General features: G+C 43.4%; 1 protein-coding gene across 1 annotated transcript in view; it reads right to left on the reverse strand.

The window, feature by feature from the left end:
- The window catches only part of borr (borealin-related), a 102573-nt gene that overhangs the window by 18966 nt on the left and 57279 nt on the right, over nucleotides 1-26328 (reverse strand). Inside the window, exon 4 of the mRNA XM_080267537.1 lies at nucleotides 14381-14581. Coding sequence (XP_080123663.1) covers nucleotides 14381-14581 — 201 coding nt within the window. The remainder of the gene's footprint in view (nucleotides 1-14380; nucleotides 14582-26328) is intronic.

The following is a 26328-nucleotide window of genomic DNA, read 5'->3' on the forward strand; positions in this document are numbered from 1 at the left end:
TTACCCCACATATTTTTTTAACTGAAATTACATTGAAAATCTGGCAACTCCCTTAGCCAAAATGTAAGAGTGGAAACTTTTGTCAGACCAATTTTAGAAAGTGTTTGGTCACTTTTATTCCAGGGTGATGGAAAGAATGGAAATTCAGCAGGAACTACAGAAAATGGAGCAGACACGTGCGATATAAGCGGGAGGGATATGTGTGCGAATTGGCTAATGATCCACTATTTTTTTCAAATACGCATGCACTTTTTTCAACTTAAAGCCAGAGGGACATACCCCACATACCAAGACAATCTGGGCCTTGCCCTAACTGTGTGGAATATTAGGATGCCTCTTCCCTGAAACAATATCAAGGAACAATCACCTGAAGTTGGGCTAGACCAGCTCCATTGTGAACTCACTGCCCAAGTCGATATCTGTACACACGTTCAAAAAGGAGTGCACAGGTACTGATGGGGACTTGCGCAGTACATTCGATGTCGAGAACATGTAAAAAACTTCAACCAATCTTTACAGTACTTGTTTAAAATGTTTTACCGTTTCCATACTTTCAGGTTTATTGTAAATTTCAACAGGTTTTGGCCTACGGCAACACAATGGGGGAAGGTGATAGAAATATCGGGCCTAAAGACAGGCCAATGCCAGCACATAAGCCTAAGAAGCCATTCTACTCAAAGGAGGATGCAGAAACTGTTATAGATAATGTTAAAACGTTAGCATGCATAGCCTTAGTGATCTTTAGTTTATTAATCCTTTCAGTTGGGGGGTGGGGGTTCTTTCCCTTACCTGAATAAAATCGTTTGGTGTTAGAATAAACTCTTTAAGAAGTCCTCTGTCTGAAGTGGCTAACTTTCTCTCATATTATTGTAATATTTAATTATTAGTATAGACCAAGCCTTTAGGGGACAGTATATATCACAGAACTGAAATATTCCATTCAATCCTTTTCTAAGGAGATGAATGATGACTTCTGTGTGACCCCTGATACAGAGGAGATATATCCTGTGCTGCTTGAGGAAGTTGTTACGTTAGAGCCTCCACAATCAGTAGCAGAAAATCACATCTATCGGTTTAAGTTCCCTACAAGTGTTAAGAATGTACTAAGAGCATACTCTGCACAGTAGACTAGTTGGATTAGGGCTAGTCTAATGATATGATCTAAATGGGATATGGTGCAGGAGACTAAAGGGTCTACTCGGTCTTTGAGGTAAGACCTGTCTTCCACATGTATAACAAGAAGCTTATTTGGAGTCATTAATTAATCAGTTTTCCTTATCATATATAATATTAGAGGGTAAAAGGTACAATATTGTTTATCTTATATGCAAACGTACCTAGAAAGTCATTACCTTCTCTGTTTATATAAGTTATAGTGGCTTGTAAACTTTCGATTTACGCCAATTTGACTGTCACATTTTTATTGTTTCAAATACTCACCCAGAAGGTACTTCCTTGTTTACAGGCTAACTGCCATTTTGAAATGAATGTGCCTACTATTTTCTGCCTTACAGTGCCTTACTGTAGTGTTTTGTCAGTTTATACCTTCGATTAAAAGTTTCTTTACAAGAGGCAACTTTTTTTTTTTTACTCCATCTGTACATGACCGGTGTCCTATGCACGGAGTGACTTATGCTGGAAGTAACCATTTCGCTCAGTGCGCATGTGTACCCCCTCCACAATATGTCTACCCCCGATGTAAATATGTTCCCCCCCAATGCATACATGCCCCCACTAATCTTGCTAGGTCAGCACGCTTTCCCACGCCTGAAGACGGCGTTATTGCATCAGTTGATAGTAGACAGCCGAGACGGGCAGACTATTTTACTGTGAGCTTGTAATAAACTCCTTATCTAGCTGTTTGTACACGGAGTTTCTATTACCAAAGTATTGCAAGTTACATTTGGTAGCAGCAGTGTTTTGAACCATCAGATTCTGACCGCCTCCTTGGATTTTTAGTGATACAACAAGATACACGACGTCTCGCATCCGCCAGCCTCGCCCCTCCTCCGTGCCTCTAGTGGTGTAATACCTTGGCTGTCCTTTTCGTGTGTACCATTTTTCTCACCAGTGCTCACCTCTCAAACAACCGCACCCATACGCCTTGTTCCTGACCGCATGTGTCGCCGTCGCCGACCTACGCACCTGTTCCCAGCACCTGTTCTGAACTCATCATAGCTCCTGCCCCCACGGTGCCACTTATCACTGTCTGCCCGCTGCCTGCCCACCACCATTCTCTGCATTTGCAACTCACCAGCTCTACACCTGCCTTGCGCCGACATCTGCCCTCACCACCCACCACCGGCCTCTGCCGTAGCCCGCATCTGGTCTGCATTATGGAGCCTCCTAAGACCGCCACTCCCTGCTGGTGATTCATCGCGGCGTCTCTTCTCCTCTCCACCCAGCTGTCTCTCCCCCGCCGCCCCGCCCCGCCCCGCCCCGCCCTGCCCTGCCCCAGCCCAGCTACGCCCAGCCACCCCTGCATGTCATACATCTCGACACTCCCGTTTCTACTGTGTAATTATAGTATATCTTTCCTTTCTATAGAGATTATCCTCGATTTTCTCTACAGATTGGTTATTGTACATATTCCATCTCGTTTCCATTACCCCGTTTTCATCTTCACCTACGTTATTTATACTCCATCTCATCCTTCGCATTTTATTTAAACCATCCATCCCCGAAGCTTCATTCATTTTCACACCTACTCGTGTATTCCATTCTCTCATTGTTATTTATACATTTCCACCTATGTATCCATCTTCATCCTTTCATCTTCCATTGCCGCATTATGTCATACTTTCCACGTCAACCGCTTACCACCAGCCCTCTCGACCCGGAAACATCACCTGCTCATACCCCGTCTGCCGACTCTAACACAATCACTCATTTACGAAGTGGCAAAGAGTACCACCGCCCTGTACCTGAGACTCCCGTTTCACTTCCCGCAGAATCACTTACTACCCGTCCTACCCTCGTAAATCCAGATACCTCCTCCTCTACTCCTGCCTCTACTCTCCCTTCTTCTTCCTCTACTCCTTCCCCTGTCGTTCCCTCTCCTACCTCCCTTCATACCCCGTCTTGCTCGCCCTTAACTGCCACTAACTTCTCTCTCTCCCACACCTCTCCTGCCGCCACTTCTACACTTCCAGCCATGGCCAACCCTCCACAGTCTATCTATCTCGACGATGCCAATCGTCCCAAATTTACCGGCCAGGACCCAACTTGGTCTGTCTATGATTTCCTCAGAGAAGCCGACACAGAAATACACAATAGACAAATAACCGAGGAATCGCTCAAAGTAGCCTACCTCCTCGGTCGTTTGCACCACAGTAAATCAGACATCGGATCCACAATCCGTGCAGGACATTTCGATAGCATTCGTACCTTTGCTGATTTTCGTACGGAACTCATCAGCCTTTGTTGCCAGCATTCAAATACCGCGTCTCTCATGGGATTCATTAATCTCCTAAACCAACTAGATGAGGACTTACGCGTCCCAGCGCAATATGCCAAGCTCCGCGAAGCTGCCGCCGCCATGCAAGCAACTAGTAGCAAGATGCTCCAATTACTGGTAGGCACGAAATGGTTAGAAGACAAGAATGGCGTTCCAATGCTTTCACTCACCAACTTAGCTGACTTAATTGGTTACCTCAGATTCCTTCACTGGCTTACTCCTAAACAGCAAGAGCTAGCCTTGGAAATCAGTTTCAATCCAGGGGATAAAATTATTCAGGTCACTAAAGCCATTCATGAAAGAACAGGTTCGAACTACACACATCAGGGCACCACCCAACCCTTGGCCTCCTCAGTCTGTCACACCCCCACTACCCCAGACCAATCTCGCTCCCGTCCCACCACACGCGGCAGACCTGCCACAAATCACTCTCCTACCGCAGGTCGTGATCAATCTAGCACCCGACGGAACAGACAATCTTCGATTCTTTGCTGGTACTGTGGTCATCCTGGACATCGAGCATCCAGTTGCGACCGTACATACAGACGTTTTCAATCCCAAACCAGACAGCGTACGCCTTCCTGCTCACGTCGTCCACACTGCAAATACCACAAATCAAGCACGACTCACAACAATGAGGAATGTCGTTACCTCAACCGCCAACAGTCGGGGGAAGCGCCGCGCCCGTATCGAACCAATATCACATAGAACCAGAAACCCAACTCCCCATCCGCCATGTAGGTCCCATAACATCCTCGGGTTTAGTCATTCTCGGCAGCAGTCATGACATACCAACGTCATTCTTCTTGGACACAGGATCTATAGTAAATCTCATCTCCGAAAATTCCTTATAAATTATTCATTGCCATCACAACCACGTCAGTTTCCTAGAACCACCAGACATTCGCCTATGTGGTGTCAATGGCTCAGAGTTTAAGGTTAAGGGAAGAGTCACCCTTGAAGTCAAACTCCACAGAGCTTTGCCCCCTATCCCCATTGAATTTCATGTCACTAATGACTTGCAGTATCCCGCAGATGCCCTTTTTGGTTTCTCCACCATGGCAGAACACTCCATTGCATTATTACCTGCTTGTGGTAGTATAGACATTTCTGGATTCCTGGTTTACACTATGGAATGTCCCCGTCCTGTTCTTACGATCAAATCAGTCCTTCAATTACCTCTGTCCCTATCACTACCAAAGAGTCCAACCCAGCCCAAACCACCACTATCATCATCTGAGAATACAGAGATCATTCCTTTACTGACTGCGAGCAAGGACATAAATTCCTCAATGTCTCCTGATACATCATCTCAGCCCTCGAACATGGCTCTTACATCCTCTCCCGACAACACTATCGCTGACTCAGACATGTCTCAGTTACCTACCTCACACAGTCTGAATGATCTTCTCCAACACGCAGAGATGAAACGTGCAGTAACGAATACGTGCACAATTTTCTTACTGCATGAGTTCACCAAAGTCTCTGTTTGTGTTGCCAGTGCGAAAGAAGGAGTGGATGTACTAACCCTACCTGAGACGTGTTGTGTGAATGGCTTGACTTATGAGTCAGCGTGGTGTACAGTCTTAGAGGCCAGTTTATGCTACCTGTACAGTAATCACTCTAACATCCGGACGCCCAATAACCGAACATCCCCACTAACCGAACCTTATCATCCTGGGATCAAACATTCCCAAAAAGGTCCGAAAATCCAAAAAAATAAAAAAAAAAAATCAATTTTTTGCCATCCGTAATTTGAACTTGCCGCGCGCGCCGCGTGAGAGCATTGTTTTGGTTCGTCATTCCTCCGATGTCCGATAGAGCGCCTCTGCATCCTCCCCACTTCCCGCCTGTCTCTCACCGCGACTGGACCTACGCTCTTCGCCATGGCTGCCCACGTGCTCGCTTTTGTGGTGGTGCCGTACTTGCTGCAAGGCCTCCTGCTGCTCTCTACCCTCCTCTTAGTGTGTGTGATGATGGCCCCGCCTCCTGAGAAAAGGAAGAGAGTGGTGTTGACTCTGGAGAAGAAACGGGAGATATTGGAGAAAGTTGATGCGGGTTGGTCTTCTTCACGCATTCTCCGCGAGTTCAACCTGGCCCGGTTGACTTTGTTCGATATCAAGCGTTCCCGAGACAAACTCATGCAGTACACGGCTGACTTCTCGTCGAGAAGCAAACGCAACGTGGAAAGGAAGGTTATGTTTACCCCCAAGTATGCAGAAATCGACCGCTCCACGTTGATTTGGTATCGACAGCAACGTGCAGCTGGTGTGATGGTACGTGGAACGGAGCTGAAGGCTGCTGCTGAGAAGTTTCCAAGGCTTCACGACGCCCTAGACTTCAAGGCATCCGAGGGTTGGCTCTTCGCATTCAAGTTGCGACGTGGCCTTACTAACCGTAAAGCACATGGCGAAGCATTGGATGCTAACGAGGATGGAGTGAACGAGTTTCAGCACAAGGTGAAAGGCTTGATCGACAGGGAGGGCCTCACTCTCGGTCAAGTCTATAACTCTGACGAAACTGGCCTATTCTATCGCTCGGTGCCAACGAACACTCTAGCCGATGAGACGGAGAAGCGTGTACCTGGCCGCAAGCTTTCTAAGGAACGGATATCTGCTTTGTGTTGTGCCAATGCTAACGGCATGCACCGGCTTAAGCCCGTTATTGCTGGCCGTGCAAAGCAGCCTCGGTGCCTTCGTGGGGTGATGGATGTCCTTCCTGTCGTATGGTACCATTCTTTGAAAGCATGGTTCACAGCTGTGATTTTCAAAGACTGGTTTCACCGTCACTTCGTCAAGGAGGTCATCCAGTACCAGACAAAGACACTGGGAATTCCTCGCGACCAGGTAAAGGCTCTCCTTCTCGACAATGCACCTGCCCACCCGTGCGACAAGGACTTGGTTGCTGAGAATGGCCGTATTAGGTGCATGTTTCTGCCACCTAATACGACTGCTCTCATTCAACCCATGGACCAAGGAGTGATCGTGGCAACAAAGCGCCTGTACCGTCGGAAGTTCCTGGACAAGGTGATGGTTGTTCTCGAGGACGAGGACGAGCGCAGGGAAGGACGTGACACTCGAGGCAAGCGGACTTTGGAAAACCTTCGCCGCTACAACATCAAGTCTGCGCTGTACAACTGGGCTAGCGCATGGAAGGAAGTCCCTGTGAAAACTCTTGAAAATGGTTGGTCTCGTCTGCTTCTCGGAACAGATGTGGAGTATGATTTCCTAGGGTTTGACGTGGATGACTTCCATGCACGGCTACGTACGCACGGCGACGATGTTCGTGAGTGGTTGGACGATGACGAGGGCGATCCTGGGTATCAGACGTTGTCTGATCTCGAGATCGCGTCTTCGGTTGCTGGTGTCAGTCCCGAACTTGAAGATTCCGACGACGAAGGCGATGATGATGCGGACTCCTCTCAGCAGGACACTACTCCAGCCACCCCCAAGCTAAGCGCACTCCGGGAACATCTAGAGTTCGTCCTAGACTACCTGGAACACCCGGACTGCGACAGGGAGATGGGGCCCTTGGGACTCGTGGAGGAAGTGCGTGCTTTCCGGCAGCTCATCATCAATCGCCAGAATCGTCGGTCCTTGCGTCAGTCAACGATTGACAGTTTTTCCAGGCCCGTGACCCCCGCTGTGCCAAGCCCTGGTTCCACTCCGTTGCCTCCCCAAGACAGGCCTTCATGCTCCGAGCCACAGCCCAGCACATCAGCTACAGTGGAGTCACCGCTCGATGTGAGTTTGCGGCTATCTTCAGAGTCTTCTGTAGTCGGTACGCCATCACCACGACCCACCGATGCACCCCTTGGTCGCCTGCCAGTGATACTCTCGGACTCTGACAGTGAATAAACAGCAAGAACTTCTCCACTAGACCACACGGGAATTTTGAGTGTTGTGCAGTGAAAAAAACGGTGTGTTGTGTTAAGGTTTTCGAAATGAGAGAAAAGACTCAGTAGAAAAGAAATTTAACGTAACTAACCTTCTTTGTTTTGGCTTTGGAAAATTAAAAAAAACTTGGGAAAAGTTAATGTGCAACACTAAAATTTAATGGAACATTACTTGGACTAAAGTGAACATTGTGAAGAGAACGGACTTCTGTGTGTTATTGACTAAGTTCAGTGCAAGACTTCAGGAAGAGTGTACTGCAAGTGCTTCAGGAAATCGTTCTTACTGTCAGAGTCCGAGAGGAGGCGGTTATTCATCGAGGTGGCCAGGGACTTGCTGTACTGTAAGTAGCCAGAATGTTTCATATTGTACTTTTTTCCATATTATACTTACCAGAATGTGTCATACTGTACTTTTTTCCATACTACTCGTATACTTACCTCATGCATGTGCAATAGGAATGTGTTTTTCAGAGTTAGGTTCGGTTAGAGTCCATAAGTACCAGAATGTTTATTAATGTATGAACATACTTCTAAACCCTCATTTTATGTTTCTTTTGCATTTATTTCAGTCATTTATGTGCCTTATTGGTGTGAGTGATTTGGGTGTTAAATAGGTGCTATGCATGTCCGGAGGGAGTTGTATACTGTAGGTGTTTCTCTAAGTTAGGGTCCATAAGTACAAGTCCATAAGCTGGGGCCCAATATCCGGACGAAACCAATATCCGAACCTACCGATGGCTCTATTGATCCGGATATTGGAGGGGTTACTGTACTTGCTCAATGTCACAAATGCTCCACTAAAACTTAAAAGTGGTGTAAAGATTGGAGACTTCCTAGTATACCCAGCGGCCGTAAAGGTGTGCCAGGATTCCTCAATTCCTACTATTCAGACTGATGATACGCCAATTGGTGTATGTACTATTAACTCTACGGGATCTGCGCCGACACATTCACCCGATATGCTCTCACATCTCACTTGCACAGATTTCCCAGAAAATACGCCTCAACTCCTCGACCTTCTGACCTCGTACAGAAACGTGGTTGCCTTACCTGGTGAACCGAAGGGTAAAACAGACCTTGTCAAACATACGATTGAACTACTACCAGGAACTCAGCCGATTTACATACCAGCGTATCGATTTCCTCACAGCCAGAGAAAGCAGACAGATCAAATGGTACAGAACATGTTAGACCAGAACATTATTGAACCCTCCGTCAGTCCATGGAATTGCCCCCTTTTCTTAGTACCAAAGAAGGACGGCAACTTTAGACCAGTAGTCGACTATGGTAAGGTCAATTCTGTCACCGTTCCAGACCGTTTCCCGTTACCTGTCCTCACTGATTTGCTAGAATCCCTTGGTGAAAATAATGTAGTCTTTTCATCTTTAGACCTCCTCAGCGGGTACTGGCAGGTCGAAATGGAAGAGTCCTCTCGCCCAGTTACAGCCTTTAGCACCCCTTCCGGACATTTTCAGTTTAAGAGACTCCCTTTTGGTCTTAGAAATGCTCCCTCCATGTTCATGCAACTTATCCATTCAGTCTTCAGCGGTATGATGGGACACTCTCTTTTTGCTTACCTAGATGATATCACTGTTGTGAGTAAATCCATCCCTGATCATTTTACCAAACTCCAGCAAGTCTTTGAATGCCTCCAGCTCGCAGGCCTGAAAATCAATCTCAGTAAATGCGACTTCCTGCGAAAGAAAATCAAATTCCTAGGCCATGTCGTAGATGCACAAGGCATTCATACTAATGAGGATAAAACTAAGGCGATCATTAACTTCCCAGAACCTACCACTACCGACGCTGTACGAAGTTTCCTGGGCCTCAGTGGCTAATATCGTCGCTTCATCCGGAATTATGCACAGATCGCCGCTCCTCTGACCCACTTACTCAAGCAGAATGTGCCCTTTGTTTGGACTAACAACCAGTCACAGGCTTTCCAAAAGCTAAAGACAGCTCTTGTAAATGCCCCTGTTCTAGCGTTCCCTGATTATACCACACCCTTCCTTCTCTGCACAGATGCCTCAGGCACTGGACTTGGTGCCGTTTTGATGCAACTCGATGAAGCATCAAGGAAGCGCCTAATAGCGTATGCTAGTCGCACCCTTACAACTGCTGAACGTAACTACAGTGTCACAGATCTCGAAGTGCTAGCGGTAGTCTGGTCCTTGAAACATTTCAGAGATACAGTCTATGGTTATCCAGTGCATATCCAAACAGACCACCTTCCACTATGTGATTTGTTCAAGAACCGCAACCTAACAGGTAGACTAGCTAGATGGTCTGTCATCATCCAGGACTTTAATCCCACTTTTCAATATGTACCAGGCAAGTTGAATGTAGTTGCAGACGCACTCTCACGTCACGTAGCAGCAGCTATAACATCACTGCAGCCTGAAGTAACTGAAAATACTACACTAACGTCAGAAGCTGTTCGAAACTTTCAGCGCCAAGACCCCATGTGGTCCAAAGTCATTTATTTCCTAGAATCTGGCGATGCCTTGACCTTACCTACTCTGCCAGTATCACTAGATGAGTTCATGCTAGATGATGATCTCTTGTACAGGAAAACAATGCTAACAGGCAAAGATATGCCCAATCGCGAAGTACGCCAACTTGTTCTCCCCACTGCCCGGATACCAAAGGTTCTTCATATTGTTCATAATACTCCTCAAGCTTCCCATCCAGGTAAAGACCGATGCTTGCACCAAGCACGTCTCAAATACTATTGGCCAACCATGCGCCGCGATATCAATACCCACTGTGACTCTTGCCTCTCCTGCCACCGCCACAAAGGATCAACCAGCTTACCAGCACCTCTCTTACAATACCCAATCCCGTCACGACCATGGGAAACTGTCTCAATCGATCTCTTAAAACTACCTCTCACAGAATCTGGCGCTGAGTACTTGTTCGTAGCGGTCGACCACTTCTCCCGCTACTGTGTCCTTGTACCCCTCTCCGACAAGACCGCGAAGAGCGTTGCACGTGCCCTTGTAGATCACGTAATTTGCCCGTTCAGTACCCCTCATACCATTCTTACTGACAACGGTACAGAATTCAACAATAGCCTTCTAGATGAGATCTGTCGCCGCTTTCATATCAGTAAGTGCAATGTCGTGCCTAACCATCCGGCTTCCAATGGCCTTGTAGAACGCCACAACCGTAAAATCTTAAGAGTGCCTCAAACATCTAGGCTCCCATAGTTCATCCTGGGATGACTGGATTCCCCAAGTGGCATCCTCCATCAATAGTTCCATCAATGCATCCATTGCTGAATCTCCCTTCTTCGTCCTCTTTGGCTTTGACAAGGACCTCCCATACTCTCTCTTATCCTCAAAGCCAGAACCCATCTACAACATGGATGATTATGTTAAACTAAAATTGGCCAACTTCCAGACAATCCACCAGTATGTCCAATCCACTTTGGCTTCCTCTCAGGAGGACATGCTGCAGCGCCAACTTAAGTCCGCCTCTCCTATCACTATCAATGTAGGCGATCTTGTCTTTGCTCATTCCCATACACGTTCCTCTAAGTTGGATGACAAATTTACAGGGCCCCACCACGTCCTCACTCAACAAAGCAACAAATTTCACCTCCAGGACCTGTCCACTAGGGACACCAGATGGGTCCACGTCGATGACTTAAAGCGAGCACCCCATGGCCTCGTGTTGGAAGAGTCCCTTACACAACCTCCTGCCCCCTCTTCCCCTCCTCACATCCCTCAGTCTACCTTGTCTCCACCTATCCCTCAGTCTCCTTCCTCTCCATCTCCACCTGCTCATCCATCAATCAATCAATATCGGTCCAAACTGCGCTCTGCCCATCAACCTCTTCACGACCTCCCCCATTAACTCTACCCTGATTTTCTAGGTACGATGTTAGCGATCTCCCTGCTGGCAGTGCTGACCCTCCTGGGGTCTGGGTCAGGTCAGGACGATGGTGGAGTACATCCCGGGGCCTTGGTCGGCTCGGGAGGCGAGGTAATGCTTATCGAAGACGTAGTCTCTTTCCGCTACGATTTTGCGCCCCTGGCCGACGTAGCCATTGCCCTACCTGCCTACGCACACCAGCTCCGCGGAATCAGGAACCATCTCACGGCCCTCATGGGGACACACAACCCGAATGAGTATCTCTATAACCTTTTCCTCCCACTCTCCTGGCAATTGCAATACATAAGTAACAGATTCACTGAGCTCAATGACACATTTTCCATTCAGACACCCGTGGGTCGTTCTCATGTGAAACGAGGTCTCTTCAACTTTGGCGGTGAGATTCTGAGTGGATTGTTTGGCGTTGCTACAGCCCGTGACATTTCTGGCTTCAAATATGATCTCACTCATTTAGCTTCAGCCCTAGAATCACAACGCCGAGTCATTAAAATCCAACACACTATGTTACAGAAGCTCACAACCCAACTCAATGAAGTCATGTCCACTCTAAACAATTTCACCGATCTCTTACAACGCCACCTTTCAGATCTCAACGTTATCTCTCAGTTCTTCTACCTCAAACTCAACATGGATAATCTCCAACTAGACACTGACTCTCTCTTGTCTCAAGTCTCTGCCTTGGTTCGTATCCTGGTCGATGCTATCAATGGACGTGTCACTGCCGACTTAGTACCTGTCTCAGCTCTCCGTTCTGTCCTGGAATGGGCTCACTCCACCTTCGGTCTCTCCCCAGTCCTCCCCTACTCCTCCCTTGAATATTATTATCCTGTTCTCGAAGCCACTCTTCTCACCACATACGTCGTCGTCCATATTCCTCTCCGTTCTGCCATAACCTTTAACCTTTTCCACATCATTCCCTTCCCTTTCCGCCTCAACAACTCCTTGTTACAGGTATCTGTTCCTTCAGAATATTTCCTCCTCTCCCATGATCATCTTTCCGTTGCCTTCCTTTCTTCCACAGACCTCCAGCAATGTTCCTCCCTTACTCCGACCTCTCGTCTCTGTGCTGCCCACCTTTTCACTCTCTTCCCTAGCAGTGCTACACCCTGTGAGTCTGCTTTAGTTCGCAAGCATTCCATCTACTCGGCCTGTTCTTTTGTCCCAGCTCCTGACCTCCCGGTCCACCATGCTCACCTCAACCATGTCCAGTATTTCTTCTTTGCTGTTCCCATCTCTGTCACAATCATCTGTCCTGGTTCTTCCGTTTGCTCCGTCCCCGCTAGTGGTCTCTACAAAGCACCTGACTATTGTACCGTCAAATCAGAGTCCATCATCACTTACGCCACTCGCTATCCCCAGGCTGTTCGTAATCACTCCTATGACATCTTTCAACCACTCGACATGCCTTCTACCCTACCATCTGCCAACATTACCATCACCTCCCTAACTTGCGCATGCTAACCTTCCTCAATGACAGTGATTTCATTATGGATCAATTTTCTCTGGCCTTCAGCCGTTCATGGGTTCATCCAACAGTTGTGTTTCCCCCTGTGGTTATCACTTTCATAGGTTTTCTACTCATCATATGTGCAGTGCATTGTTGTGTCAGAAAAATGGAATGTCGACTCCAGGAAATCGGGGTCGCTACAGGCATAGTACGCCCTACACACGACGTAGAAACTCCCCGTACTTAGTGCCCTCGCATTCAGTGACTACCAATGCCATCTGCCAATTAACCAAACTGTGAACAGCACTCTGCCTACTAGAAAATGATGGTATTTCTTTCATGCATTACTGAGTGACAGTGTATTCTACAAAAAAAAAAAAAACATGAAGGAAGAACAACAATAAAACTATCATATCTACTCCTTGTTTATCATGTATCAAACTTTTATTGTGCAATTCCCATTATGTCTTAATCCTTGTATATCTTATATGTATATATCCTTCTAATTCCCTCCCCTCAACATGGCCATGTCTCCCCTACTGCCCCTGTATCATACTTATCCCTTGTACAAACCTCCCCGGTCCTGCCTTACTACTATACTCAAACACCATTTAACTCCCGGTGTCAGGAGACACCGTCTCAGCTACTCGGGGGAGTAGTGTACCCCCTCCACAATATGTCTACCCCCGATGTATATATGTTCCTCCCCAATGCATACATGCCCCCACTAATCTTGCTAGGTCAGCAAGCTTTCCCACGCCTGAAGACGGCGTTATTGCATCAGTTGATAGCAGACAGCCGAGACAGGCAGACTATTTTACTGTGAGCTTGTAATAAACTCCTTATCTAGCTGTTTGTACACGGAGTTTCTATTACCAAAGTATTGCAAGTTACATATGCGCCGAGTGGCCGTTTAGCTTCTATTTTGAAAGTATCCGCATGTTATCTCAAATTCTGTGCCATTTATCAACAACATTGTATGAAATACATGTGTCAGGAAGATAGTTGGATGTCTTATCGCCCTGTAGGTAACTATATGTCGATATATGGATATACATAAATACAGATATACCAGTATAAGTATGTTACAGGCAGATTGTGAAACTAGTCATTTCGTGAATTAAGATTAGCTTATTTTTGGTTTATTTAGGTTAGGCTGATGTAGGATAAGGTTAGGTTAAGGGTTGGTTAGGTTAATTTAGGCTTAACAGAGAAGGGAACGGTAACTTCCAGCTTAGTCACTCGTGCATATGACACCGGACAAATGACCACTGTGGACCATTTAAATAGATAGTGTACTCACAAAACCTTTGTCTGCAACATACTCTAAGGTAAGTTTAATATCTTTATGCATTTTAGAATTACAGGGTATTGCCTGGAATATGGAAAATATGCATTCGCATTAGGGATTTTCAGAAAATTTTGGACGCACCAACTCTGAACCTATACAACTCTTAAACCTATCAAGATATTCTATCATAAATGATACACAACAAAATATAACCCTTAGTTCACAAACATGACCCACCTCAATCTCTCACTCACTCACACACACACACACACACACACACACACACACACACACACACAGAAAAAAAAACATTTTACTGCATAATACAGATTTATTTGTTGTTGATCTTGTGACTATGTCAATAAAAATACCCAGTAAGACTGAATTACCCACCTCCATGCCAATTTTAGGGTTGGTGACAGGTGAGACCTGTAGTGGTGATCCCCGCAAAGAAATAGCGACTTCCCCCACTTTAGGATGGCGCTTGATGGTTCCCGGTGGAAGAGGAGTTAAAGGGTTGAACTTGGGGGTAATGAAGAGTGAAGATGTGTAACTTGCTGGGATGCCCTGGTTGGCTGGGGTTGCTGCAACATTCTGGGGGTTGGAAGTAAATACAATCAGTTTACTTCCATATGAACGACCTAGGTCACTTACACAACCTGAATACTAAGTTGTGGGTGCATTCAGTTCAATTAGCCTTTGTGAAGTGATGGGTTTGAATATCCTTAGTTAGTAGTTAAATCAATCCACCAATCTGGCCACACTAAGCCATCAACTGAGCTGAGAGAGGTCAGGGATCTTTGAGAGATTTCAGCAAAACCACTATAGTAGTGCAATAGATTAGCCACACTTACCATCATCATCAACATCTCGGCCAGGGGCTCCCACCCTGAGGGGGTGCATCCCCTTAGGGGGGTTGGAGGACCCAAAGGAAAAATAGATGGCCTGAGAGAGAGAGAGAGAGAGAGAGAGAGTGCGTGTGTGCGTGTGTGTGTGTGTGTGTGTGTTCTTACCTAATTGTATCTTTACAGGAATGAGTCAAGCTCATACTGTCCCGTGTCTTAAACCATATTTATCATACATATCCTTAAATTTGTGAATTGTTTTGGCACACACTATTTCATTCGGTAGTGCATTCCATTGATCAACTGCTCTGTTTGGGAAACTGAATTTCCTTACGTCTTTATCACCTCTCTTCTTATGCAATTTTTTGCAATGTCCTCTTGCTGATGCTTCTCCATATGTTAAGTAATCATTTATGTATATTTTCTGCTTCCCTGATATGCACTTATATAGCATTATCATGTCACCTCTTTTCCTTCTCTCCTGTAGTGTTGGTAGATTCAGTTTATTTAGTCTTTCTTCGTACCTTAGGTCCCTTAAGCTTGGTATCCATCTTGTAGTGGCCCTTTGAACTTTTTCAATCTTGTCTATGTGTTTTTTGAGATGAGGACTCCTGACTACTGATGCATATTCCAGGGTTGGTCTAATGAATGATGTTATTATCCTTCTTAGCATGTCTTCATTTATGTATGTGAATGCTATTCTCATATTTGCAAGCAGTGTATACATGTTCCGTACCTTCTCGCTGATGTGGTCAGCCGGAGATAGTCTGTTATTGATAATCACACCTAGGTCCTTCTCTCTTTCTGATGTGTATAGGGTTTTATTTCCTAACTTAAAATCCCAATCAGGTCTTTTTCCACTTTTACCAAACTTGATTACATGACACTTGTCCACACTGAATTCCATTTGCCATGTATTACTCCATTCATAATGTTTATTTAATTCTTCTTGTAGCTCTTTACAAAAGTCTGTGTTAGCAATTCTCCTTTGTATTTTTGCATCATCTGCAAACATATTCAGATAGCTCTCATTTCCAGTGTTACTGTTTATATCATTTATATACACTAAAAACATGATTGGTGCCAGCACTGAACCCTGTGGTACTCCACTAGTCACTTCTTTCCATGATGAGCAATTTCCTCTTAGTACTGTTCTCATTTCTCTTTTTATGAGAAAATCTTGCATCCAACAAAACAGTTTGCCTCGAATTCCTCCTTGATGGCACAGTTTCCATAAAAGTCTTTCGTGTGGTACTGTGTCAAAAGCTTTCTTGAAATCTAAATAGATACTGTCCACCCATCCTTCTCTTTCCTGTATTGTGTTTGTTACTCTGTCATAGTAGCTCAACAGATTAGTAACACATGATTTTCCTTTTCTGAAACCAAACTGTCTTTATGTTATCATACTGTGTTCTTCTAGATGATTTACCCAAGCTTTTCTTATAAGCTTTTCTAATACCTTGTTTACAACACTGGTCAGTGATACTGGTTGGTAGTTGAGTGGATTTTGTCTATCTCCTTTCTTGAACAAGGGGACAATATTTGATTTCTTCCAAATATCAGGTAGTTTACCTTGACTCAAGGATTTCTTGAAAATTAAAAATAATGGTTTACTTAACTCCTCTGCACATTCTCGTAGTACCCAACATGAAATTTCATCAGGACCACTTGCTTTTCCTCTGTCAAATTTACTTAACTCCTCCTGTATTATTTTTTCTGCTATTTGTATATCTGGTAATATGTGTGGATATGCATGTTCCACATAGTCCCTCTCAAAATTTTTTTCTTCTGTAAAAACTAATTGCAAATTCTTATTTAGTGCTTCACAAATATCTTTCTCTTGTGTATAAGTGATTCCCTCGTCCGTAATGGACTGTATTATATCTTTTACTTTCGTTTTGCTTTTGATGTAGCTGTAAAACAGCTTTGGTTGATCACTACTTTTATTTATTATATCCTCCTCAAACTATTTTTGGGCTTCCCTCCTTATTCTTGTAAAATCGTTTCTTGCCTGTTTGTAATTATTATACACCCTTTCACTATTGTGTCTTCTGTATCTATTCCACAACAAATCTCTTCTTTCTTTTGAATTCTTACATTCTGTATTGAACCATTTCTGTATTTTCTTATCTGCTTCTTTGTGCTGTGGGATGTACTTCTGGACTCCTATTTCATAAAATTCTCAGAATTTTTTATATACAGCATTTAAATCTTGTCCTCTAAGCTCATTTTCCAAATCAACTTCTAAGAAATACTTCTTTAGGTCTTGATAACTTCCCTTTTTATAGTTTAGGCTCTTTTTGTAACTTTCATTGCTGTTAACTATGTCATATGCTATCCTGAAGTTGCAATTTAGTACTGCATGATCGCTTTTGCCGAGTGGAGGGTGATATATTAAACTGTCAATATCATTTTCTTGCCTAGTAAATATTAGATCTAGCACTGAAGGTACATCAAGTTCTCTTTTTCTCGTGGTTTCCCTCACATGTTGAGTTACGAAAAACTCTTGCACGAGATCCAGGAGCTTTTGGTCCCAACAGCTTTCTTGGCTAATTATATCTAGAGTATTCCAATTTATATTTGTATTAAAATCTCCAGTTAGTATAACTCTTTCCAATTTCTCTTCCATTTTATGTAGTAATGATCTTAAACTCTGAATTGTACTCTCTGCCAGGTCCTCATATTCGTCTCTTTCCCATTTGTTTGATCTGGGTGGCATGTACATTTTGGGTACAATTAATTTCCCTTCAGATGTGTTGATCTCTACTGCAATCAGTTCTACTTGAGATGGTATATCTAGTTTTATTTCCTTGATTTTTAGATTTTTCTTAGTTAATATTATAATTCCTCCTCCTTTTTTTACATTTCTGTCTCTTCTCCATATATTGTATTCCTCTAAGTTTAGTATGTCATTGGATATCCTTGGTGTTAATTTTGTTACAGTTAGGCATATTATTTGTGGTTCATTTTCTCTGACATAATCATTCATCTCTAATAATTTAGATACCATTCCATCCACATTTGAGTACATCAACTTTATCATCTTGTTTATATACTTGTCATGACATGGTTCTACTACCTTCCTCCTTTTTATTCCCTCCTGTTTGTGTACCACGTTCGTACCTGCAATCCTATTACTTTGTAAAAAAAAATGTGTTCTTCTCCTCTTCTGATCTTCCCTCATTTTTTGTTTTTGCTTCCTCCCTCTTCTCTTTCAGTAATTCCAGTTCCTCTTGTGTTAGGCATCTTTTTATCCATACATTTTTGAACTCCTCTTTTTCCAAAAGATTCTTTGCATTTTTTGGTATCTCCTCCACAGTGTTTACACTCTGGAAAGTCACCTTTAGAGGTCTTGTCTTGCTTTTCTCATATTTCCCTAACCATTTGTGTTCCTCTATGTCTTTACTACAGATTTCCTCTGATACTTCTTTCAGTAAGCTCATTACATTTGCCATCTCCTTTGTGTCCCTTGTGATCTTGTTTTTTACTTCTTCCTCTTCTATACCAGTGATTACTATAGATTTGTTTACATCTACTGAATCTCTGACTAACTTTGGATTGTTTTGGATTATCCTTTTCACTTCCTGTTTAATGCTTTTTTTCCTCCACCCTTGTTTGTAAGTCTTTCTTTACTTTCACCATTTCAGCATACGTGGTTTCCACATCATTTTTGTAGCTTTGCACAGCTTCATTCACCTGTGTTAACTTCTCCTCAATATCACTGCCCTGGTCTATCAGACTGCTTACTTGCCTAATTGTCTCTGTATCATTTTTGAACTTTTCCATAACACTCTCGTGATTGACCACTGTACTTGCCATTTCACTCATTTTCTTCCTAAGTGTACTCAATTCCACTGTTAGTTCACTGATGGTTGTGTCTTTCTTGTTGGCCTCCCTTCCTAGTTTTTCTATTTCTTCTTTTTGCAAGTGCATCTGCTTCTTTATTTCATCAATTTCATTTTTGAAAGCCATTTCCAGTTTGTGTACACGTTCAACCAGTCTATTGTGAGTCTCCACTTCAACCAGTTCTTGGTAGAAATCATTATCTTGCTTTCTACCTTTATCCCTTTTCTTTTCCAAATTTGCTTTACTAAAGTATGTATCCATTTTGCAATACTAAAAGCACAGAGTACATGTACTTACATTCCCCGTGCAGCTGTAGTCTAAACAAACCTCAGCTGACTGAGCGCATTCTTTCGCCTTTCGGTTTGTTTGAACAAGTCTTTTTTAAACTTATTATTTTTTTTCTTTTTAATAATGAAAAATCATTTAGTCTAACCTAGTACCGAGCTTGATTCATATAAAGATACAAATTTTGGTAATGCCACTGGCCATGCTGGCTCGGTACGGAGCGCCGACGTCGCACGTCTACTCTCTCTGAATCCCACTGTGTGTGTGTGTGTGTGTGTGTGTGTGTTTCTTACCTAACTGATCTTATCTAATTGTATCTTTACAGGAATGAGTCAAGCTCGTACTGTCCCGTGTCTTAAACCATATTTATCATACATATGCTTAAATTTATGAATTGTTTTGGCACACACTATTTCATTCGGTAGTGCATTCCACTGATCAGTTGCTCTATCTGGGAAACTAAATTTCCTTACATCTTTATTCATTCATTCACTGCCAGACGCCATGTATCCCAAACAGGGTGGCCAAGGGCTTAGAGTTAATTGTTTTACAGGGAGGGGCACTAATCCTCCACCAACCCCACTTGACACGTAGGGAGAACGTTATGCCAACAGCATCTGGTGTTCCCAGGCGGTCACCCATCCAAGTACTAACCAGACCCAACGTTGCTTCTTTTTATGCAGTCTTTTGCAGTGTCCTCTTGCTGATGTATCCCCATAGGTTATGTAATCATTTATGTCTACTTTTTCCTTCCCGATATGCATTTATATATCATAATCATGTCTCCTCTTTTCCTTCTCTCCTGTAGGGTAGGCATTTTCAGTTTTTCTAGTCTTTCTTTGTAGCTTAGATCCCTTAAGCTTGGTACCCATCTTGCAGCGGCCCTTTGAACTTTTTCAATCTTATCTATTTGCTTTTTGAGATGAGGACTCCTGACTACTGATGCATACTCCAGGGTTGGTCTGATGAATGATGTTATTATCTTTCTTAGCATGTCTTCATTTATGTATGTGAATGCTATTCTCATATTTGCAAGCAGTGTATACATGTTCCGTACCTTCTCACTGATGTGGTCAGCTGGAGACAGTCTATTATTAATAATCACACCTATGTCCTTCTCTCTTTCTGATGTGTGTAGGGTTTTATTTCCTAACTTATAATCCCAATCAGGTCATTTTCCACTTTTACCAAACTTGATTACATGACACCTGTCCACATTGAATTCCATTTGCCATGTACTGCTCCATTCATGAAGTTTATTTAATTCTTCTTTTAGCTCTTTACAAGCATCCGCATTAGTAATTGACCTTTGTATTTTTGCATCATCGGTAAACATATTTAGATAGCTTTCATTTCGAATGTTGCTATCTGTATCATTTATATACACTAAAAACATGATTGGTGCCAGCACTGAGCCCTGTGGAACTCCGCTAGTCACTTCTCTCCATGATGAGTAATTTCCCCTTAGTACTGTTCTCATTTCTTTTTTTTTTGAGAAAATCTTGCATACAGCAAATACAGTTTGCCTCGAATTCCTTCTTGATGGTACAGTTTCCATAAAAGCCTTTGGTGCGGTACTCTGTCAAATGCTTTCTTAAAATCTAAATACATACTGTCCACCCATCCTTCTCTTTTCTCTAATGTTTCTGTTACTCTATCATAGTAGCTCACCATATTAGTAACACAAGATTTTCCTTTTCTGAAACCAAAGTGTCTTTCTGTTATCATATTGTGTTCTAGATGATTTACCCAAGCTTTCCTTATCAGCTTTTCTAATACCTTGCTTACAACACTGGTTAGTGATACTAGTCGGTAGTTGAGTGGATTTTGTCCATTTCCTTTCTTGAATATGGGAACAATGTTTGCTTTCTTCCAAATATCAGGTAGTTTACCTTGTCAAAGATTTCCTTGAAAATTAAAAATAATGGTTTACTTAACTCCTTTGCACATTCATGTTGCACACAGCATGAAATTTCATCAGGACCATTTGCTTTTCCTTTGTCTAATTTACTTAGCTATCTATTGCCAGACGCCTCAATCCCGTTCAGAGTGGCCACAAACAAATCACCTCCACGTCCCCCCGTCCCCCAACATTTCACTGCCCTGCTCCCAACTCACACCCCCCTCTCTCATATACCTCTCCACTCCATCCCTCCATCTCATCCTCGGCCTTCCCCTCCCTTTCACCCCCTCCACCTCACTCACATACACTCTTCTCGTCAGTCTCTCACCCTCCATCCTCTCCAAATGGCCAAACCACCTCAGTGTGTTCCTCCTAGCGCTTCCTATCACATCCACATCCACATCCACACCACAACGCTTCTTTATATCCTCATTTGTCAGTCTGACTCTGCATGTGACACCACAGGTTCCTCTCAAATAACTCATTTCCACTGCTCTCACTCTTGAATTGTGTCCTTCCAACAACGTCCAAGCTTCACTTTCATATGTCAGAGTTGGTATCACAATACTGTCATGTAGTAACTTTTTCACTTCCATGCTCATTTCCCTTTTTCTTATCACTGCTTTCAAGGAACTAACTCCTTTCAAGCACTTCACCCTCTAAAGTTCCACCCTTACTCATCACACTATCCAAGTACCTAAACGTACCCACATTTTCCATTTCCTCATCATCCAACCTCACTGTACATTCACTGACTTTACCTCTCTCGAAGACCATCACTTTACTCTTTTCTACATTCAACTTTAGATTCCGTTTCTTACACACTCTCCCAAACTCATCCACCAAGCCTTGTTGCTCCCCTTCATCTTCACACAACAACACAATATCATCTGCAAACAACAGTACAGGGACTTTCCAAACACTACCCTCTCTCACCAGGGCCACTCCAACATCCACTGCCCTACCTTGTACCTCTTTTATTACCCCATCCATGAACAGATTGAACAACCATGGGGAGATGACACATCTCTGTTTCAACCCAACCTTCAAAGAGAAAAAATCACTCAGTTCACCATCCACACACACTGCAGCCTTACCACCATCATACATACTCTTCACAGCATTCAACAACTTCCCATCTACTCCATATTTTCTTAATACTTTCCACAATCCTTGTCTACCCACCCTGCCATATGCTTTCTCCAAATCCATGAAAGCCACATACAACTTCTTTCCCTTCTCTAGAAACTTTTCCATTAAAGATCTAAGAATGACTATCTGATCTACACAACCTCTTCCCATCCTAAAGCCTCCCTGTTCTTCTCCAACTAATTCCTCTGTTATTTCTCCAACTCTGTCAATAAGTATCCTACCATACACTTTTCCTATTACACTAAGAAGACAAATGCCCCTATGATTACCACACACTTCTTTTTCCCCTTGTACAAGGAATTAATTATTCCTGATTTCCAATCCTCTGATACTCTACCTTCCTCCCAGGCCAATCTGCACATCTTCCACATCCATTCTACTACTATCTCTCCCCCATGCTTCAGCACTACACCACACTCCATCAATTCCTGGGGCTTTCCCCAATTTGACTATCTTCATTGCGTCCACAACTTCTATCCTACTGATTTTTTCCTCTCTTCTCACATCCCTCCTTCTCCCAGCCATTCCCCAGCCACTTATACTCGCATTACTACAGTGTATATATATATATATATTATGTACTGGGCCACAGTTGATTTTAATTTGACAATTATATACGGTGCACGAATGATGTTAAAAATATCTTTATGGCCCTTAATAGGAGAAAGGTTCCCCACCCCTCGGTTAAGGCTACAGGAGCAAACCCTGAACAAAAACTCCATAAGTGGGGTCTCATGGAAGGCAGGGCTCGACAGACAAAGCTTCCAGCAAGCCCATGCAACACTGATCGGTAGATGGTCATCATGAATCTTCATGCCACCATCACAGGCTGACAAGGTTCAAGTCATGTAGTGGTACGGACTGTGCACCCTCACAATCACGACAAAACCATTCATTGTGCAAGCCCACTGCTATACACTGTACTCACCTCCCACTTCATCCTTTCATCAAAATCAAAAGACCTATGGCGACAGGACAGAGTGACAGTGACAGGTCATAGATGTGACTAGAAGTCGATAGCTCGAGTTCTGCACATAGACAGCACTGGCACAGTGGTCATAGGCATGATGGCATAGGAGCAGGTCACTCCTTCAGGAGCATCCAGTGCAACTTCGCAGCCGGAAACAGACACCCAACCACTTACCCGACAGGGAGAGGTTAATCTAAACATTTGTTGCTCCACACCACCTGGGCAGATAACCACATCTGTCAAGGCATCCCACACTGTGGTCAAAAAAACAGAAGAATCCCACTGACTCTTGCTACCTGGAATATACGAACCTTGCTTGATACTGACCGAGACGTATGACTACGCCATATGACTGCCCTTACTGCCCGTGAACTGAAAAGATACACAACTAACATTGCTGCCTTGTCTGAGACCTGCCTCTCAGGAGAGGGCAACCTAATAGAAACAGGAGAAGGATATACAGTACCAGTACTTATTTCTTGTGGGGATAGCCAGATAATGTATGAAGAAACCATGGTATTGGCTTTGCGGTCCAAAACAACTTACTAAAGAAGATCAAAGAATCTCCTATGGGTATATCAGAGATGCTGATTTCCTGCTGCATACTACTCTCTAAAGGTCAACATGCAACATTCACTAGCGCTTAAGCAACCCTTGACTCTGCGAATACCATAAAAAAATTCCTAGATGCTACCATTCACTCAATACCGCATAATAATAACCTCATCCTGCTCAGAGACTTTACTGCGAGTAGGAAAAGAGTTTGGCAAAGGCATTACAGTTTGGTTAGGCTATATTATAGGGTTGCATCAAGCAAAAACCTATCGCATAGTGATTTATCGCACAGTGAGGTCAATACAACATGGTTTCAATGTTGCTGTTTTTTTTTATGCAAGGAAAAAGGAACCAAAGGCTGCGGGCCTGCAATTATTGTTCCTTCCAAGAGAAAAACAAAACACAAGAGAGAGGGTGACCTCGACCGCAAAACCTAAAATGCCTAAAAATAAACTCTGCCACCCACCTGAGATATTGTATTTTCTGGCGTATAACGCAAATTTTTTCTTTTACCAAAAAATGCTCTTAAAGTATGTCCTGCATGTTATACAATGAAGCAACCTATTGTAATAGGGAAGGAATGGGCCACAGTCGAATGCAATAGTGGGTACGTCTTCCTGAAACTGATGAAAGCTTACCTCTATTATTTTTTTATCCTGTACTATTATGTTATTATACAGTGAACAATTCTTCAATCTTTATCAAAGTACTGTAAGGGCATCAATACTTTTGTTTTTCACATGACCAACGACGCTCTGAATGTACAGTAAACCCTCGATATAACGAACCCTGGTATCTGCGAATTTCAGATATAACGAACGGCCAAATTGCGACCGAACTTCCCCCGGATTATGTGAACAAAGGTCGCTAAATGCGGGGCAAGTTCCCAAATCAGCCCACGGTGACAACAGTATCCCTTCCTGTCACAGTAAATGTACTGTAACAGTACTACATTATACTGTATTCTTATTATAGGTCTTGTATTTACATATACAACTTCATAAACCATTGAATTCTCCATGTAAAACTTCACAGAGTTAGTTTAGGGTATGTTTGAGCACGTAGGACCAAACGACTCCCTTTATGCAGCAAACTGAGTTCGGTAATCCCTCAGATAAAGTGAATTATCAGACATAGCGACCCACCCCTCCCCCCAGTTACAGTAATCCCGTTACTATCCGGACGCCCACTACCCGGACTCCCCATCTACTGGACATGGGAATTTACAGTGTTGTGCAGTGTTAAGAAATTAGAATTTAGAATGCAAAGGATTAAGTGCGGAGTGCAAAGTGGTGGTTGAAATTGGCGTGGGGCAATTAAGAACAGAATGTGCAGTGTTAAACAATTATAACTCAAAGTGCAAAGAATTAAGTGTAGCACAACACTGGCTTACTGTATGTGCTTCAAGAGCATTTTCACCACTGCCAGAGCCTTAAAGGCGGCGGCCACAGACATGCCGTAAGTACCCTGTACACTGCCAAATATTTTCCATACTAACTTCTAATTCCTCATTCTCTGGTTCCTTTTCATTTATTTCATGCTTTATGTCCATTATTGGGGTGAATATGGTCTTAAATAGAAGCTATGCTTGTCCGGTAGAGAGTTATTTAGATGACTTTCAAAGTTAGGCCGGGTTAGGGTCCACAAGTACCAGTCCAGGAGGCGGAGGTCCACTTTCCGCACAAACCCACTTCCCGGACATGGCTTTGGCTCTATTACATCGGATAGTGAAGGGATTACTGTAGTTTATTATATCAAGAGTTTATTGTACACTATTGTTTACTGCCAACTCTATGGACAGTGTTGCCAAAAATAAAACTTCAAAAGTGCTAAGCTCAACTTTAAAACATGCTAAACTATAGTGATAAACCACTGCACCCATATCAGTTAGGAAATTCTTCTCCTAAACAGATCTGTCTGCAAAATCTATATTGTAAATAATGAAGTTACATGTGGTAGGTGGGGGTGCCCATCATCCACCCACTTAGTGTAGCGATACAGTAAAACCTTGATATAACGGACTTCAGTAGACCGGAATTCACTTTTATCGGACTCGAGGAGCTACCAGACTAAATTCCTATACAGTAATCTTCCCATTATCCGATGTAATACAGCCAAAGGCACGTCTGGAATGTGGGCCCCTGCCTCCTGGACAAGTACTGTACTTAGGACCCTAACCCAGCCTAACTCAAAAAAGCACCTACATAACTCCCTACTGGCAAAGATGGGCACCCGGTACACAAATAGTACCGTCGGTACCGGTACCGGTACTTGCCTAAAATTGTAGTGTCACTACCGATACCGATACAAAAAAAAAAGAAGCACCGAGTACCGACTCGGTACTCGGTACATGAATATGAATAAAATAAACTTGCTTAGTATTGATTTTTTTTTGTTTTTGTTTTTGGTTACCACACTGAGGACCCAGAGACCAGTCTTGTCAGCAGAGCCAGACCTGATGAGAGATGAAAGATGTTGTCAGACAGCTGTCACAGTCACATTACCTATGGGGTGACGAAAGCATAAGGTTCTGTGATCGTTCAGTCCTTTACTTTCAATACATAGATCGCTAAACTTTAACCGGCCACTGTAATTCACATTCTTATATACTCAGTTTAGTATTTATCAAAATTAACACAATTTTATGACTACATCATGTCATTACATGCACAATAATCTGATTAATAATTACACACTGCACTTTAGTTTTCTTTTCCAGTGTTGCACTTGAGGAAAATAAGCACTTCAAAATGATAGTCACTGAGTCCTGCCCGTTTTGGTTTAA

This window comes from Coenobita brevimanus, chromosome 24, assembly GCF_032717465.1.
Source record: "Coenobita brevimanus isolate Jiangsu-jjx chromosome 24, ASM3271746v2, whole genome shotgun sequence".
Taxonomy (NCBI): Eukaryota; Metazoa; Arthropoda; class Malacostraca; order Decapoda; family Coenobitidae; genus Coenobita; species Coenobita brevimanus.